Source organism: Hemitrygon akajei, chromosome 23, assembly GCF_048418815.1.
Source record: "Hemitrygon akajei chromosome 23, sHemAka1.3, whole genome shotgun sequence".
Classification (NCBI taxonomy): domain Eukaryota; kingdom Metazoa; phylum Chordata; class Chondrichthyes; order Myliobatiformes; family Dasyatidae; genus Hemitrygon; species Hemitrygon akajei.
Genome location: NC_133146.1, coordinates 22,912,926 through 22,929,288, shown reverse-complemented (window position 1 = coordinate 22,929,288; position 16,363 = coordinate 22,912,926). Strand labels below are relative to the sequence as shown.

Sequence of the window (16,363 nt, the reverse complement as noted above, 5' to 3'; positions counted from 1 at the left end):
ATAATGCTGTTTGCTTTGTGGACGCAGCGTGTAGTGTAAATGTCCGTGATGGTGGGAAGAGAGACCCCGATGATCTTCTCAGCTGACCTCACTATCCGCTGCAGGGTCTTGCGATCCGAGATGGTGCAATTTCCGAACCAGGCAGTGATGCAGCTGCTCAGGATGCTCTCAATACAACATCTGTAGAATGCAATGAGGATGGGGGTGGGAGATGGACTTTCCTCAGCCTTCGCAGAAAGTAGGGATGCTACTTGGATTTCTTTGTTATGGAGCTGGTGTTGAGGGACCAGGTGAAATTCTCTGCCAGGTGAACACCAAGAAATTTGGTTCTCTTAATGATCTCTACCGAGGAGCTGTCGATGTTCAGCGGAGAGTGGCCTCCTGAAGTCAACAACCATTTCTTTTGTTCACATTCAGAGACAGGTTGTTGGCTCTGCACCAGTCCGTTAGCTGCTGCACCTCCTCTCTGTTTGCTGACTCGTCGTTCTTACTGATGAGACCCACCACGGTCGTGTTATCAGCAAACTTGATGATGTGGTTCGAGCTGTGTGTTGCAGCACAGTCACGGGTCAGCAGAGTGAACAGCAATGGACAGAGCACGCAGCCCTGGGGAGCCCCCATGCTCAGTGTGATAATGTTGGCGATGCTGCTTCCAATCCGGACTGACTGAGGTCTCCCAGTCAGGAAGTCTAGTATCCAGTTGCAGAGGGAGGTGTTCAAGCCCAGTAGGCTCAGTTTCCCAATCAGTTTCTGAGGAATGATGGACTGAATAGCCTAATTATGCTCCTGTGTTTTATAGTCTTACATGAGAAATGCTGGAGGGCCCTAGGGAATATTGATTGTATTGGAATATTGGAGAGGGTACAGAGAAGATTCACCAGCAAGTTGCCCAGGACAACTTTAAGTTATGAGGAGTGAGTGGATAGGCTAGGTTTGTTTCTCTTAGAATGGAGGAGGTGAGGATTTCAAAATTATGAAGGGCATAGATACAATAGATAATAGGATGTTCTTCCTTATAGAATATATGTCTAAAACTAGAGGGCAGAAGCTTAGGGACGGGGGTAGGAGGTAAAAAGGTGTTTGGGATTTTGAACATAGGGCTTGAGTGGCTGATGGAAGCATGCACTCTCACGACATTTAGGACGTATGTGGATGAGCACATAAATTGCCGGGATACAGCAGACTATAGAGCAAATACTAGTAATGGGATTAGTGTTGATAGATACTTGATGGTTGGCATGAACATGGTGGGCTGAGGAGCCTGGTTTTGTGCTATATGATTGTGATTAAATCAGCATACTAATCTTTGCCATTAAAATTATTGACATGTCATCCCTATTTTTAGCTGTAACCCACTTGTTAAACAGCCATTGGGGAATATAATGAAACATACTTCCTTATTTCACCTATACTTTCATAATAAAATTATTGTTTTAAATCTAATTTTTGGACTTAATTTCTGCAGGCAAGTAAACAGCCATGAAATAATGCACTCCCACTCTCATGGAGGATCAATACTGACCAGTGAATCAAGATTTCTGGAATATCCACCAAGGAAATATTAGAGTTTCAGCTATTCAAAAGGTGTTGCTATACTTTATGCATACCCTTCTATCCAATGAGGTATGATATTTGCCAGACACGTGGTATGACCTCCCTAAAATATCTTCAGACTCAGTATGCTGACAAATGTAACTGGTACTGTGGTGACAGGTTACCCAGTGCTGCTTCCCACTATCTCATCAACGTCAAGGTTAACTCTGTAACAACCTCCGGACTGTTAGTTTCTCTTGTCCCAGGGGCCTGCAGGATTGCAGTGCTGCCCACCTTTCATCTCCAACTTCTACAGGGTAACTTCCACTACTAGATTTTCAGATCATATCATCCACTCGGCCAGAAGGTATTGTGTTATTGGCTTCATGCAGAACTGATGTCTTTAATGATTTATAAAGGTCAATGTAGAATTGAAAGTAATTTGCTCTTTGAATTATAGTTCACATAGTGAATAACATTTGTTAGGCCACATTGCTTCTGCTTAAGACTCAAGAATTAGACTCTAGTGCTGGAAATCTTATTTAAACTTTGCATTTGGATATTGTTTGGACTTGAACTCAGCACTTGTTAGAGGATATATTTTTATCTTGTTAAGCGACTAAAGCTCTTGTTGTTTTGCGTTCTGTCACACATGCCTTAGATATCAGTGACATCATGGTTTTTATAGAAAAATCTCATTACCCAGTACATTTTAAGAGCCATGTCTAAAATTCAATGTATTTTTGTCACTATATCAGTATTTGAAACAATTTTAAGATGAATCAGATACTGCTTTGATTTTTGTGTAGTAAAATGATATCACAGACTATTATTAGATGAGTGCTTAGGGTATTTGCTCACAGAATTTACATACACAACAGCTGCAGAAAGAGCTCTGTTGGAAAGGCAATGTTTCCTCTGCAGTTCTCTAGGATTTGAGTGTCAGTAACATGTGGTCAGCTCAGAGATCTATGCACTAGGAGCATTGACTGGGAGTCTATCTGCAGATTTTATGGCCTTAACCTGAGGTGTCCTGATGATGTTGAGCTTCTTGGGTGTTATTGGAGCTGTATGCAAGTGAAGAATATGCTTTTGTATTTCCCAAATGCTCTTTGTAGATGGTGGAAAGGCTTTGGGGTATCAGGAGGTGAGTTTCCTACAACAGGATACCCAGGCTTTAAGCTGTTTCTGTAGCACAGTATTTCGTGGCCATTCTTGTTGTGTTCCTAGGAACCCCCATTTTTACAAATATGTTGTTAGTGGGGGATTTAAAAATAGTAATGTATATGAGTATCACTAGGAACTGATTAAACTTTGTTAAAAATGGTATTGCCTGTTTTCCTGTGATCTGAACGTTGTTTGCCATTTATTAGCCTACATTTGAATGTTTGAGTTTTGTTTCTTACTATCATGAACTGCTTTAATTGTTAAACAGTTGTGAGTGGAATTGAACACAGTGCAATCATTAGCAGTTCATTTTTGATATATTAGAAGGAAAATCAATGAACCAGCTAAAGATAAGCCAACAATACTGTTGCCATGAACTCCTGCAGTGATATTCTGGGGTTGGGATAATTAAGTCTCAATAATGACAGTGATCTTACTTTGTGAAAGGTGTGATTCTAACAAATGGAGTGTTTTCTCCTTGAGGCCCTTTGACTTGATTTTTGCCAGTGAACCTCAATGCTACATTTCTCAAATGTTGCCATGATATCAAGGATAGTTGCTCTCATTTTTAATCTAGAATTCCACTTGGTTCATATTAGGACCAAGGCTATGATGAGATTTGGAGTTATACTTGATACCCAAACTGGGCATCAATAAACAAGTTAGTGGAGAATAAATACAGCTTGAAAACACTGCTGATGATACTGTATAGTCCTTCAGTTTGTGAATGACTGAAAAATAACTGTTTTAGAACATAGAACAATACAGCACAGTACAGGCCATTTGGCCCACAATGTTGTGCTGACCCTTAAACCCTGCCTCCCATATAACCTTCTACCTTAAATTCCTCCATATACCCGTCTAGCAGTCTCTTAAATTTCACTAGTGTGTCTCCACCACTGACTCAGGCAGTGCATTCCACGCACCAGCCACTCTCTGAGTAAAAAACCTTCCTCTAATATCCCCCTTGAACTTTCCTCCCCTTACCTTAAAGCCATGTCCTCTTATATTGAGCAGTGGTGCCCAGAGGAAGAGTTGCTGGCTGTCCACTCTGTCTATTCCTCTTAATATTTTGTATACCTCTATCATGTCTCCTCTCATCCTCCTTCTCTCCAGAGAGTAAAGCCTTAGCTCCCTTAATCTCTGATGTTTTGGTGGCAGTTAGCTAAATTAGATTCATCAAGATTTTTATGATAAGGACTTATCTTGTCACTTTTCCACATTGTATGAAAAACGTCCATCGCTGTCAGCCATTTCCAATGATCAGATGTTACAGTGGTGATCTTAGAACAAGCAAAATTGAATCATCCACATGACACTTCTGGCTGGATATACTTTAGCCTAGTCTGTACCTCTTTCATGTTCCTTTTGGTGAAAGTGGAGATGTTCTTAGAGCTACCTAATCCTGTTACGTATTTAATTGTCCACCACTCTTCACTACTGCAGAGGTTTGCAGAACTTTCACTTGACCCTGTGGGATGTAATTCTGTGTGGCAGTTTCATCAAGTTAGCACCTGATTTTTATATATACCCTATGCTGCTCTTCTGCATTCTTCATCAAAGCAACAATGATCTTTTGTTTGATAACAACACTAGAACAAGGAATTTGCTGGCTATAAGATTACAGAGTGCAATGGTGTATAGTTCTGATCAATTTGAGTTGTAGGGTCATAGACTATGGAAACAGGCCCTTTGACCCATCAAATCCATGCCTGTCTTCAACCCACCCATTCACAAAAATACTACATTAGTCATACTTTTATTCTCCTTGTTTTCCATCATCTCCCCTAAATTCCACCACTCACTAAAACAGTTAGAGGCAACTTGTAGTAGCTAATTAACATGTCCTTGGATATGGGACAAAATTGGATCACTTTAATGAAACCCACACAGTTTGAAAGAGAAAATGCACATTCCACACAGCAACCTGTGTGAAGTCAGGACTTCGGTACTGTGAGGCAGTGGCTCTATTAGCTGTACCAGAGTGTTGCCCATTTGAAGAGTGAGTGACTGCACTTAAAACATATTGCAAATGCTGCATGATTAAATCACTTATTTAAAAACTTGAAAGCAACTGACCAAAAATGAAATTTATGCAAATCAGTATGATACCTGAAGCAAGGATATTTAGACATATTACTTAGGAAATGACAGTGAATGCAGTAAAAAGAATGAGTGTATAATCCCTTGCTGCCAATGTTTAAAAAAGACTCAGAACGGGAATCTACACAGCAACATGGATGCCAGTTCAAATGTGTTGCTTTAGTATCTGTTTACTTTCTGTCCCAAGTTCTGAATAGGTAAGGAGGGAAGTTCTTTGTTTTCTTTCCCCATCTTACCATTACAGTGACATAAAATCACAAAGAACTTTTGCTAGCCGAGGATTGCCCCCATTTCTAGCTCCAAGCAATTTATTTTTATCAGGTGATTTTGGAGGGTTGGTTTTACCTTATGGTGAATTTGTTGAGCCTTAAAATGGCAATGAAACTATACAGCATCATCGTTTCACAGCCTGGGCATTTTTAATGGCTTGGAATTATGTACAGCTGATCACACAATTTGACTGGCAGATAATGTTATTTACTTACTAGGAGCCACTACTGAAGAACTGTTGCTTACACACAGCAATATAGAAATTGCCTGCTCGCCCCTGAATTTGAGAAAAAGATAGATGATCTGATGTCATAAGAGACCTGGTACTAGTGAGCAGAAAGAACCTGGTGCAGATAGTATCCAGGAAATAGCTTAATGATGGGCAAGGACCTGCTCAGGACAGAGTTGAAGATTTCATGAGCTCACCATGCCTGTCTTACACATACAGTTATATCATAATGTACACCTGATGGGCTTATAAGAATTTTACACCTGATTCACTATTTTAGATGTGATTGCTTAACTCAATTACAGCAATAATAATGCAGCTTGCAAAGTGAGTCTGTGACCTCGATATAGATAGGCCTGTATTCTGCTCTATTTGCAAGGATGACAAGAACAGACAAAATTTTAAGTGACTTAAATGACTGAGTTTAATTCTTCATCACTCAATTTGACAGTCTGCTGTTGACATATTTGCATTTGCAATTATTAGGAAATGTTAACTGTCTCCATGATTATGGTAAAGATTGCATTCACATTGTCTTTTGCAACCTGCTCTCTGTGTGTGTTGTTCTCAACTGAGGTTTTGCTTGCGATATTTCAGTGAAATTCATAGCAAGACTGCTTAGTAAGATTCCACCTCACCTCAAGTTAATCCATGAATGAACCATTAGGTTAATGATAAAGAAATCCAAAAAAAAGACTAGTACATATGTGTCAAGGACCTCCCGCACACTCCTTTATAAAAATAGCACAGATTTAAAGAGTTTCTGCTTCACTTAGCAAGATTCAATTATTCAGACAGAAGCTGAACGTGTAACTTGGATTTTTCTTATTCATGATAGAATGCAAGAAGATAACTGTGAAGCCTCCACATCCATAACTCAGCTTCTGAGGGAGAGCTATTTAGCTGAAGTCCGAATACAACAAGAGCATGGAGAGAAAAGCCGATTAGAAGGTATCTCAGAACATTTTCATTATGGCAGTAAATCTGGGGGTTCCCAGGATTTAGATGGTCAGGACGAATCCCCTGATTTGTCTGCGTTTTTGAGCCAGGAAGAATTAGACAAAAGTGTAAACTTGGCTCAGCAAGCTATTGCCTTGTGTTCACATGAAGTAAATAAAGATGAAAAGCAGATCAATTTAAACTGCCCCAACAATGATTTGTCTGACATTTGGAAACCACCTGGGAACAAAAAGGTTTTAGAATCTACAAGTTCCTCAACTGTCCCAGAGAAATCAAATAACATATCGTATCAGCATGGAAATTTCATCAGAAGCCCCAGCAGCTCAAAAGAAAATTGCAAACAATTAAGAAAACAGCCAAAGCGTACGCCTTACTGCAGTGAAACAGAGTCTAAAAAAGATTACTTAAGTAAAGCTGCAGATTTCATTGAGGAGTTATCTTCACTCTTTAAAACAAATAGTTCAAAACGACTTAAACCTAGAGCCTGCAAAAGCTCTCGAAGCAGGGCACAGGCAAAATCTCGTTCACAAAGTCAACATTCAAACTGGTCTGTTGATGAGAGAGAGAGGGCACACGCTCCATTTTCTACACAGGTGTACAATGAAAGTGAACCAGAGGAAGAATCTGAAGAAACAGAAGAGGCTCTAGTTTCATCTGCATCTGTTGAAAATATAACAATAAAAGCTGAAAACAATGAGGTTCAGTCAAAGCCTTTATCTGTTGAAGATACCAAAGGAGATCCACCACGGTTCACTCAGCGGCTGAAGAGCAGAGAGGCAGCAGAGGGAAGCAGAATTCAACTTGAATGCATTGTGACTGGATTACCAAAACCAGAAGTGAGGTAACTGTCCCATATTTTTGTCTTTTTAAAGCTTGCAGTTTGGTTTGTCAAAAGGTTCCAGTGTGTTCTGTGAATAATTTTATGACCATAAAATTAAATGCTCATGAATTTGAATTTCTGAGCTTAATTCCAGCCTGAGTTGCAGCTGGAGAGCTTGTGCAAGCTGTTTAAAGAGTGAATCTGTTCTATACATGTGAATTATGTTGGAACCTACTCATGAACTTTATAAAGTAGTTTATTTTATGAAGTCAATTGCATCTAGAGAGAGATGTTGGATAGTACATATGTGATATTGCTGGGGTTAGATACTAATATTTATGGACCCTAGTGTGCCATAAGTTTGTGTGACTCTCTGAAGTCAGAATGGTTTCTGATTTGAAGGAGAACCTGCAAGCGGTGGTGTTCCCAATCACCTACTACCAACCTCTTTGTTGGTGAGAGAATTGTACGTTTATGAGATGGGCATCAATGTAGTCTATGGAAGTTACTGCAGTGCACTTTAATGGGTAAGACAAACTGCTGCCGTGGTACATTGATGGTGAGGGATTGAATAGTTAGGATGATAGGTGGAACACCAGTCAAGTGGTTAGCTTTGTGTCAGATGATATGTTCATTGCAGCTTCAATCATCCAGATACTTGGAGAGTATTCTATCTTACTGCTGATTAGTGTCTTATAAATGCCGCAAAAGCTTTGCTGAGTCAGGAGGTAGGTTATCAACTATAGGAAATCCAAATTCTTAACTGCTGATTCTTGTGGTCACAATATTTATGTGGTTTATTCAGTAGCATTTCTAGCCAGTTGTGGAAGACTTAGTGATGGTAATGCCACTGATTAACAAAGGTGCGTCCTTAGACTTTCTCTTGTTGGAGATGCTCATTATTTATCACTTACGTTATGTAAATTTAACATAATTTATCAGGCATTAATTTCATGTTGTCTGGATATTGCTGAATTCATTACGTCCTTCTGGCTACTATTTCCTCTATTCTGCCATCGTCATCAAATGAGAGGAATTATCCTAGTTTTAAAAATGTGTAGGTGAGAACATACTGTACTTCTGTTAAGTGCTGTCTCTGCATCCTATAATAAACAAACCTGGTTCATCCAATCTTCCCTCACAACTGAAACATTCATTCCAGGCAACATCCTGGTGAATCTTTCCTTCAACCACTCCATTGCAATCATATCCTTCCTATAGTGATCCAACCAGAACTATGAACAATATTCCATTTGTGGCTAACCGGCATTTTAGAAAGCTGTACCAAGACCTTTCTCCTCTTGTATTCTATGCCCAGGTTAGTGAAGGTAAGTATCTCATATGACTTCTGTACCTGACTGCCATCTTCAAGGATTGATTACGTTTTGAATGCATAATACAGTACTCTGGAAATTCCAAAGATTCACCACCTATAAAGAAATATATTTTTACTTCAGTTCTAAAAGAACTATGCCTTTTAGTTTGAGACAGTGAACTTTAATTCTAACCTTCTTAGCCAGGGCGGTCATTCTCCATGCATTTACCCTCACCAGCCCCCTAAGAAGTTTCGGGGAGATTACATCTCATTCTACTAAACCCTAAAGAATAGACGTGTAGCCCACTCAGTATCTCATTGTATAAAAGAATTGTCTTCCTTGCAAACAAGCTGGTGCTACAATTCTTTTAGAACAAGTATATTCTTTTTCACTAAGGGGATTGTACATTGTACAAAACTGTACGCAAATTATAAGAAATTTTAATCTTATGCTTCTCTTTAATGAAGGCCAACATACCATTTTGCCTGCTGCACCTCTGTGTTACCTTTTATTAACTTACATATGATATTTCTCAACTTTTCACCATTTTAAGAAGATGAAATATCTGTAATATTTCTAACTTACAATTTTCCATATTGAACTCCATATGCAGTGTTGTCTGTTCAGTGAGGATAAATATATATCCTCTTGAAACCTTCTTGCATTCTTATCACTATTCGTATTTCTAATAGTTTTATATCATCAGCAAACTTGGAAAAATTCCATTTGGTCCCTTTAGCCACATCGTTAATATAGATTGTGAATGGTTGGAGCACAAACACTTATACATAAGACCATAAGACAGAGGAGCAGAATTAGGCCGTATGGCCCATCAGGACTGCTCTACTATTTGATTATGGTTGATTTATTATCCTTCTCAACCCTATTCTCCTGTCTTCTCCCTGTAACCTTTGGCACTCTTACTAATCAAGACCCTATTAACCTACGCTTTAAAAATACCCTTCGCCTCCACAGCCACCTGTGGCAATGAATTCTATGCATTTACCATACTCTGGCTCAAGAAGTTCTTGCTCATCTCTGTTCAAAAGGAAATTCCTTGTATTCTGAGGCTGTGTCCTCTGATTCTAGGCTCTTCCACATCCTCTCCACATTCATTGTATATAGGCCTTTCAATACTCAATAAGTTTCAATGCAGTCCCTTCTCACTTTTTTAAATTCCAGCGAGTACAGGCTCAACACCATCCAATGCACTCATATGTTAACCCTTTCGTTCCCGGAATCATTCCCATAAACCTCCTCTGTGCTCTCTCCGATGCCAGCACATCCCTTTTTAGATAAGGGACCCAAAGTTGCTCACAATTCTCCATGAGCGGCCTGAGCACAGGGGTTCGTAACCTTTTTTTATATACCATGGGCCAATGCCATTAAATAAGAGGTCCATTGCCTTCAGGTGGGCAACCCCTCCTTTAGCATTACATCCATGCTTTTACATTCCAGTCTTCTTGAAATGAATGCTTATCCCTGTGGTGCCTCACTGATCACAACCTGCCTACCTGAGAAGGCCTCCTTCTTTGTTTTCTATCTGTTGACTAACTCTCAATTCATGTTGGTGTATTACCCCCAAATTTTGTGTGCTTTTTTTCATTAATCTCCTATATGGGACCTTATTGAAAATCTTTGAATATCCAGATACTGGCCAGTCATTGGTTTCTCCCTCGTCAACTCCACTAGAAGGAAATCTTATAGATTTGGCAAACACAATTGCCCTTTCACTAATCTAGACTGATTCTGCTCATTCGTATTCTATTGTAAGTGTCTGGATATTAGTGTGAAGAATAGGATAGACCATGATAGTATTGCCAGGGTTTTTAAGATAAAAAACGAAGTGTTGAGTATTTTGAAGGATGTTGAGGTGGGGCAAGACCTTTGACCTAATGGGTTATATTACAGGTTTTTACGAGAGGCAAGAAATGAAACTACCTGGGCCTTGACCAAGATATTTATTTCTTCTCTAGCCTCAGGTGAGGCTCCGGAGTACTGATGAGTGACTGATGTTCTTCCTTTGTTCAATAAAGAAAAATAGTGATAATCCTGGAAATTATGGACAAGTGAATTTATATGTGGTCGACAAGTATTGGAGAGGATTCTTTGAGGTGGAATTTATGACCAATTTGAAAAACATGGTCTAATTAAGGACATCCAACATGGCTTTGTTGGAACAGGTCATGTCTACTAACTTTATTGATTTTTTTGGAGAAGTGATGAAGGTGATTGTTTAAGGTAGAGCTGTGGATGTTGTCTACCTGGATTTTAGTAAGGTGTTTCACAAAATCCCTCATTGTAAGTTTATATGGAAGATTAAGATACATGGGATCAATGGTGATTTAGCCAGATGAGTTCAGAATTAGCTCACCTATAGAAGACCGAATATAGCAGTCAATGGGAGTTATCCTAGATGGAAGTCCATGACTAGTGTTGTTTTGCAGGGACCCATAATGGGACCTCTTCTCATAATGATATAATGTATATAAATGACCTAGATGAAAACATCAATGGGTTAGTAAGTTTGCAGACAACACAAGGATTGGTGGCATTGCGGATGGTGTAGAAGGTTACTGAAGGATATTAACAGAAATGTCTAAAAGCAAGGTGCTTGTATTTAAGATGAGTGGGGGAAAAGTTCAAAGGAGATGTGCAGGGCAAGTTTTTTTTACAGAGTGGGTGGAGGGGGCAAACACAGATTTTTTAAGTGGCTTTTAGTTGTGCATTTAAATATGCAGAGAATCAAGGGAAATAGGCCATAGATTAGCTTGGTGGGCACAATGGTTGGCATGGATGAACTGGGCAGAAAGGCTTGTTTCTGTGTTATATTACTCTTTTACTCTAAAACTCTATGTGTAGGCAGAAGGGATCAGGTGTCATTAGCTTAAGTAGTTTGTAACAATACCATGGATTGTTGTATGTCTTATCACATCCATTATTGTGGATTCCTGCTGCTAGCTGAAGTAATGGATTGTACAATAGATGATTTTGGTTTTTGTTATAGAATCAAATGGGAAATTTGTGACTAATGAAGTATCTCAGGGACTGATGCTGGGACCCCTGTTTGTGATGATTATTAATAACATGCATGTCAGTGTAGGAGGTACAATCAGTAAATTTGCAGATGAAAGAAAAGTTGGTGGTGTTGTGGATAGCAAGGAAGGTTGTTCAAAGCATGATACTAATTAGATGGAAGGTAGTACAGAGCATTGGCAGATGGGGTTTATTCCAACATGTGCGAAGAGATGAATTACAAGAATTATGGTCTTATGTTTTTTAAGTCAAAGTTCAAAGTGCATTTTATTATCAAAGTATGTATACTTTATACAACCTTGAGAATCATCTCCTTACAGGCAGCCACAAAACAAAGAACCCCAATAGAACCCATTAAAAACAAAAGAAGCCCATCAAATGCCCAATGTGCAGAGAGAGCAAACAAGAAAGCAAGCAAACAATATTCAGAATTGAATTTCACAATGCCAGGCATCACTGCAGCCAATTTAGAAGACCACTAGTTGCACACCACAGTACTAGTCCAGCACAGAGTCAAGCAAACCCCACAGAGCAGTGAGCATTGGTCTTAATTCAGTATACACTTAGTGGCCACTTTATTAGGTAGTGGAGGCCAATGTGGTCTTTTGCTGCAGTCGCCATCTGCTTCAAGGTTTGATGTGTTGTGCATTCCGAGATGCCCTTCTGCAATGCTTGGTTATTTAAAGTACTGTTGCTTTCTTGTCAGCTTGAACCAGTCTGGCCATTCTCCTTTAACCTCTCTCATTAACAAGGTGCTTTTGGCCACAGAACTGCCACTCACCGTATGTTAGTTGTTTCTCACATCATTGTCTGTAAACTCTAGAGACTGTCGTGCATGAAAGTCCTAGGAGATCAGCAGTTTCTGAGAAGCTCAAACCACACCATCTGACACCACTATCATTCCATGGTCAAACTCACTTAGATCACATTTCTTCCCCTTTTTCATGTTGATCTACACAAACAGAACCTCTTGACTATGTCTGCATGCATTTATGCATTGACTTGCTGCTACTTGATTAGCTGATCAGATATTTGCATTAACAAGCAGGTGTACAGGTTTCTATTCAGCTAATTTCAAAATTTGTTTTTGGTTCCATGAATATCAGTTTTATGTGAAGTGCACACTGAATTGCTAGTGCAAGAACAGGATGGAGGACATGACAACGTAATCATTCCTGAGATAACTGCAGAACCTTTGGAACTGCAAATTAAATACGTACACCTGGATTATATAGATAACAGGGAATAAAAGGAAAATTAATATGTGGGAGAAGTAGTGTTCCTGCTTAAGCTTGAAATCAAAAGAGTAGTTAATAATAGAGAATAACAGAGAAGATACCTAGAACAATACAGTACAGGAACAGATACCTTGGTCCACTTTGTTATGCCAAACTAATTAGATTAGTAATTAAATGCCTAACTAAACTAATCCCTTCTGCCTACACAATGTCTATATCCCTCCATTCTCTAAACATTTATGTACATATCAAAGGGGCTCATAAATATATCTATCATATTTGCTTCCGTTACCACTCTAGCAGCACATTCCAAAGCTTTCAATTACTTCTTATAATGGGATGACCAGAACTGAATTTAAACTCCAGATGTGGCGTCACCAGAATTTTACTAAGTTGCATCGTAACTTCCTGAATTTTGAATTTCGTTCCTTGACCAATAAAAATAACCGTGCTATATACTTTCATTACTACCCTATCAACTTGAGTAGCCACATTCAGGGTGCTTTAGGCTTGGATCCCAAGATTCCTCTGTACAAAAAAGTTGTTAAGAATCCTGCCATTACTGTGTACTTTCCCCTTTCATTTGATTTCCCAAAGTGCAATGTTTTGCATTTGATGCAATTAAGATCTACATGCTATTTCACCACCCATATCTGCAACTGATCTATAACTTGCTATATCCTCTGACAATGTTCTACACTATGCATAATGCCATCAATCTGCAAACTTACTAACCCACCCATCCATGTTTTCATCAGGTAACTTATATACGTATAAGTATCATAAACAGCAAAGGTTCCAGTACAGATCCCTGCAGAACTACACCAGTAGTGACCTCCAGCTAGATTAATTCCATTGACCACTACTCTCTGTCTTCTATGCACGTCATATTGGTGAAAGATAAGCATTCAGGAGATACTTTGTAAAGAAGTTAAGACTCCTAGTTGGAATTGAAGTTAGGTTCACTGATACTTGCTGTTAGGTGGTAGAATGTACAAATGCAGAGATTAAACAAGTATTTAGAAATGTGAATGTGGTTTTACAGGAAGATTTTGACTTTGCTGAAGGTTGATTTAAAGGGGTTAATTTCTTTGTCATACTCTGGACAAAATTTTGAAGGAATAAATCCATATACAACAAACAGGTAGGTCATATCTGTGTTAACCCTGATTAGTTATTTGCTCAATGGCCCATGAACATTTCATTATATCGAATAATGGAAAACCCATTACGATTCAAAACTTTGAAAAAAACGGACTGCAACTTAGCAAAGTGCAGACTTATTGAGTAAATGTGTTAATGACTATAACAGCAGAAGAAATCCCAGAGGGTTGCCTTATTGCCATAAAGGATTGTGGAGGCCAAGTCATTGGGGACATTTGGCATAGACTGAAAGATTCTTGATAGATAAGGAGATGGTTACAGGGAAAAGGTTCGAAAATGGTGTTGAAAAAAATCAGTCATGATTGAATGATGAAGCTGACTCAATGGGCCAAGTCTTATGGTATTAATATTCTGAATTGCTAGAGGTTTACAATATGATACATAAGTATTTTATACACCAAAGAGAGAATATCTCTATTTGCACCCCTTCCTCATACCCAAATATAGACAACATATAACAAACAGGAAAAGAAAGCATATGAACTACAAAATATAGTGAGTACTGGTAACTGTCAGAAATACAAGGAGCACAAAAGAAAACAACTATGTATAATAAGAGCTACAACAAAAGGAATATGAGAAGAAATTACAAGAAACATCAAAATTAACACAGTCTTGGAAAGCAAGTTGGTTAGGAACATCGTAACAACATTACACATCAAAACAGATATTTCATTTTATGATTGAGAATGAAGAAGCAGTGAAACTGTGTAATAATTATTTATACCAGTGTTTGAAAGAAACTAATTTTGAATTAGACAGGAAATCATAAAGTTAAGATAAGACAAATAACATGGTGGAGAACATTATAGTACCAAAAATGACAAATTCCCAGACCAGATGGTTTCGATCCAAGGTTATTGAAGGGATTAGGTGAGATTCCTAACTACAATCTGAAAATTTTCCTCAATCTGGGAATCATTTAATTCACTTAGAATAAAAATTTGGACAAAATCTGGACTGCCACTTCATAATTATTTCACTATTTAAGATATGTGAATAAGAGTAAGCAGAGGAGTATAAATATGCTGGTCTAGGATCTATTGTCAGTCTATAACAAGAACAAAGTTATTCAACACCATCAAAACTAGCAAATATTTCTTCAGTCCAGCTGAAGGGACTCATCCCTAACCATCGACTATACCCTTTTCCATAGACGCTACCTGGCCTGCTGAGTTCTTTGAGCATTTTGTGTGAGTTGCAAATATTTCTAAAAGAAAGATTATATCCAATGGATCTGATTAAATGTTGTAAAGAGTTTAACTGTAAATGTTATTTGTGTTGATTCACAGAAGGCATGCAATAAAATCTGTCATACGTTTGCAAAAATTTAACCTTATATAATTTAAAAAATATATTGACTGCGTTCACCCATTTTACAAAGTTGGTTGAATAATAGGAGACAGAATTGGGGTAATGGGAATGAATCTCTATGACAGGTGTCCTGCAGAGTTCTGTATTGGGGCTCAATTATGATATTTTAAAAGAAACAGTTCAATTGAGAAAATGGAGACTGACATAACTAAATTTACCAGTACTAGAAGCAGTGCAAGCATATCAGAATCAGAATTAAAAGCAGGTTATTATCACTGATATACAATAGGTGGAATACTTGCCTTACAAAGCCCCAGCAAAAAATCCTTGCTTTTGTATTCTGGTCCTCTTGAAATGAATATCAATATTACAATTGCCTTCCTTACAACAGACTCAACCTGCAAGTTACCTTAATAGAATCTGGCACTAGGATCCTCAAATCCCATGGCACTTCCAATTCTGAATTCTCTCCTCACTTAGGATGAATCATTTCAGCTACGGAGATAAACTGGATTAGCTGGATTTTGTTTTCCTTTGACTGGAGAAGGTTGAAGGGCCTTCTGACTGAATTTTGAATTAAGAGTCAGGGATGTCTATAACCAGGGAGAATAGTATAAGGTAAGCAGTTGGAGATTTATAAGAATTCTTTTACGCAGAAGGTGGTTAAAATTGAAATGCGTCGCTGGAGCAGTTGGCAGAGGCAGATGCACTCAATACATTTAAGATGTATTTAGAAGAGCCCTTTAAATACATAGAAGGGGACTATCCTTGACATGTACTTGATGATGACAATGGACACAGTTAAGCAAGGGCCTGATTCTGCCCCATATGATTCTTAGACACTGTAAGATCCTACAAACTCCTCAATTCTGTCTAAAGGATTCAACTATTTATCGTAGGTTTGGACATGATCAACCACCAACAATGAAGACAAAAATTAGCACAGCTCAATATCAGTATTTGTTGGTGCAAAGCAAAACTTCCCACCATTAAAATTAACTTTAAAATGATTTACAATGACAATATAATAAAGAAATATATTAAATTCCTATAGTTTTGAAAGGCTTAACCTTAGTGTAGGGGTTTTGTTGAAGCTCTCCCTAAGCACTCAGTTTCCACTTTATTAGGTAGAGGAATGGAACCCAGTGTGGTTTTCTACTGCTGTAGTTCAACCACTTCAAGGTTTGACATGTGTGTTCAAAGAGGTTCTTCT

The 16,363-nt window shown here is 38.4% G+C and overlaps 1 protein-coding gene across 4 annotated transcripts in view; it reads left to right on the top strand.

Annotated features, from left to right (window-relative positions):
* Positions 1-16,363, top strand: part of mypn (myopalladin) — a 254,646-nt gene that overhangs the window by 39,503 nt on the left and 198,780 nt on the right. Inside the window, exons 1-2 of one of the 4 annotated variants that reach the window (XM_073027203.1) lie at positions 1,714-1,900; positions 6,141-7,103. In XM_073027203.1, the coding sequence (XP_072883304.1) occupies positions 6,142-7,103 (962 nt within the window). In that variant the 5' untranslated portion in view covers positions 1,714-1,900; position 6,141. Of the gene's footprint in view, positions 1-1,713; positions 1,901-2,441; positions 2,681-6,140; positions 7,104-16,363 lie in introns of those variants that run through there. The other 3 variants (XM_073027205.1, XM_073027202.1, XM_073027204.1) reach the window with 3 other exon arrangements.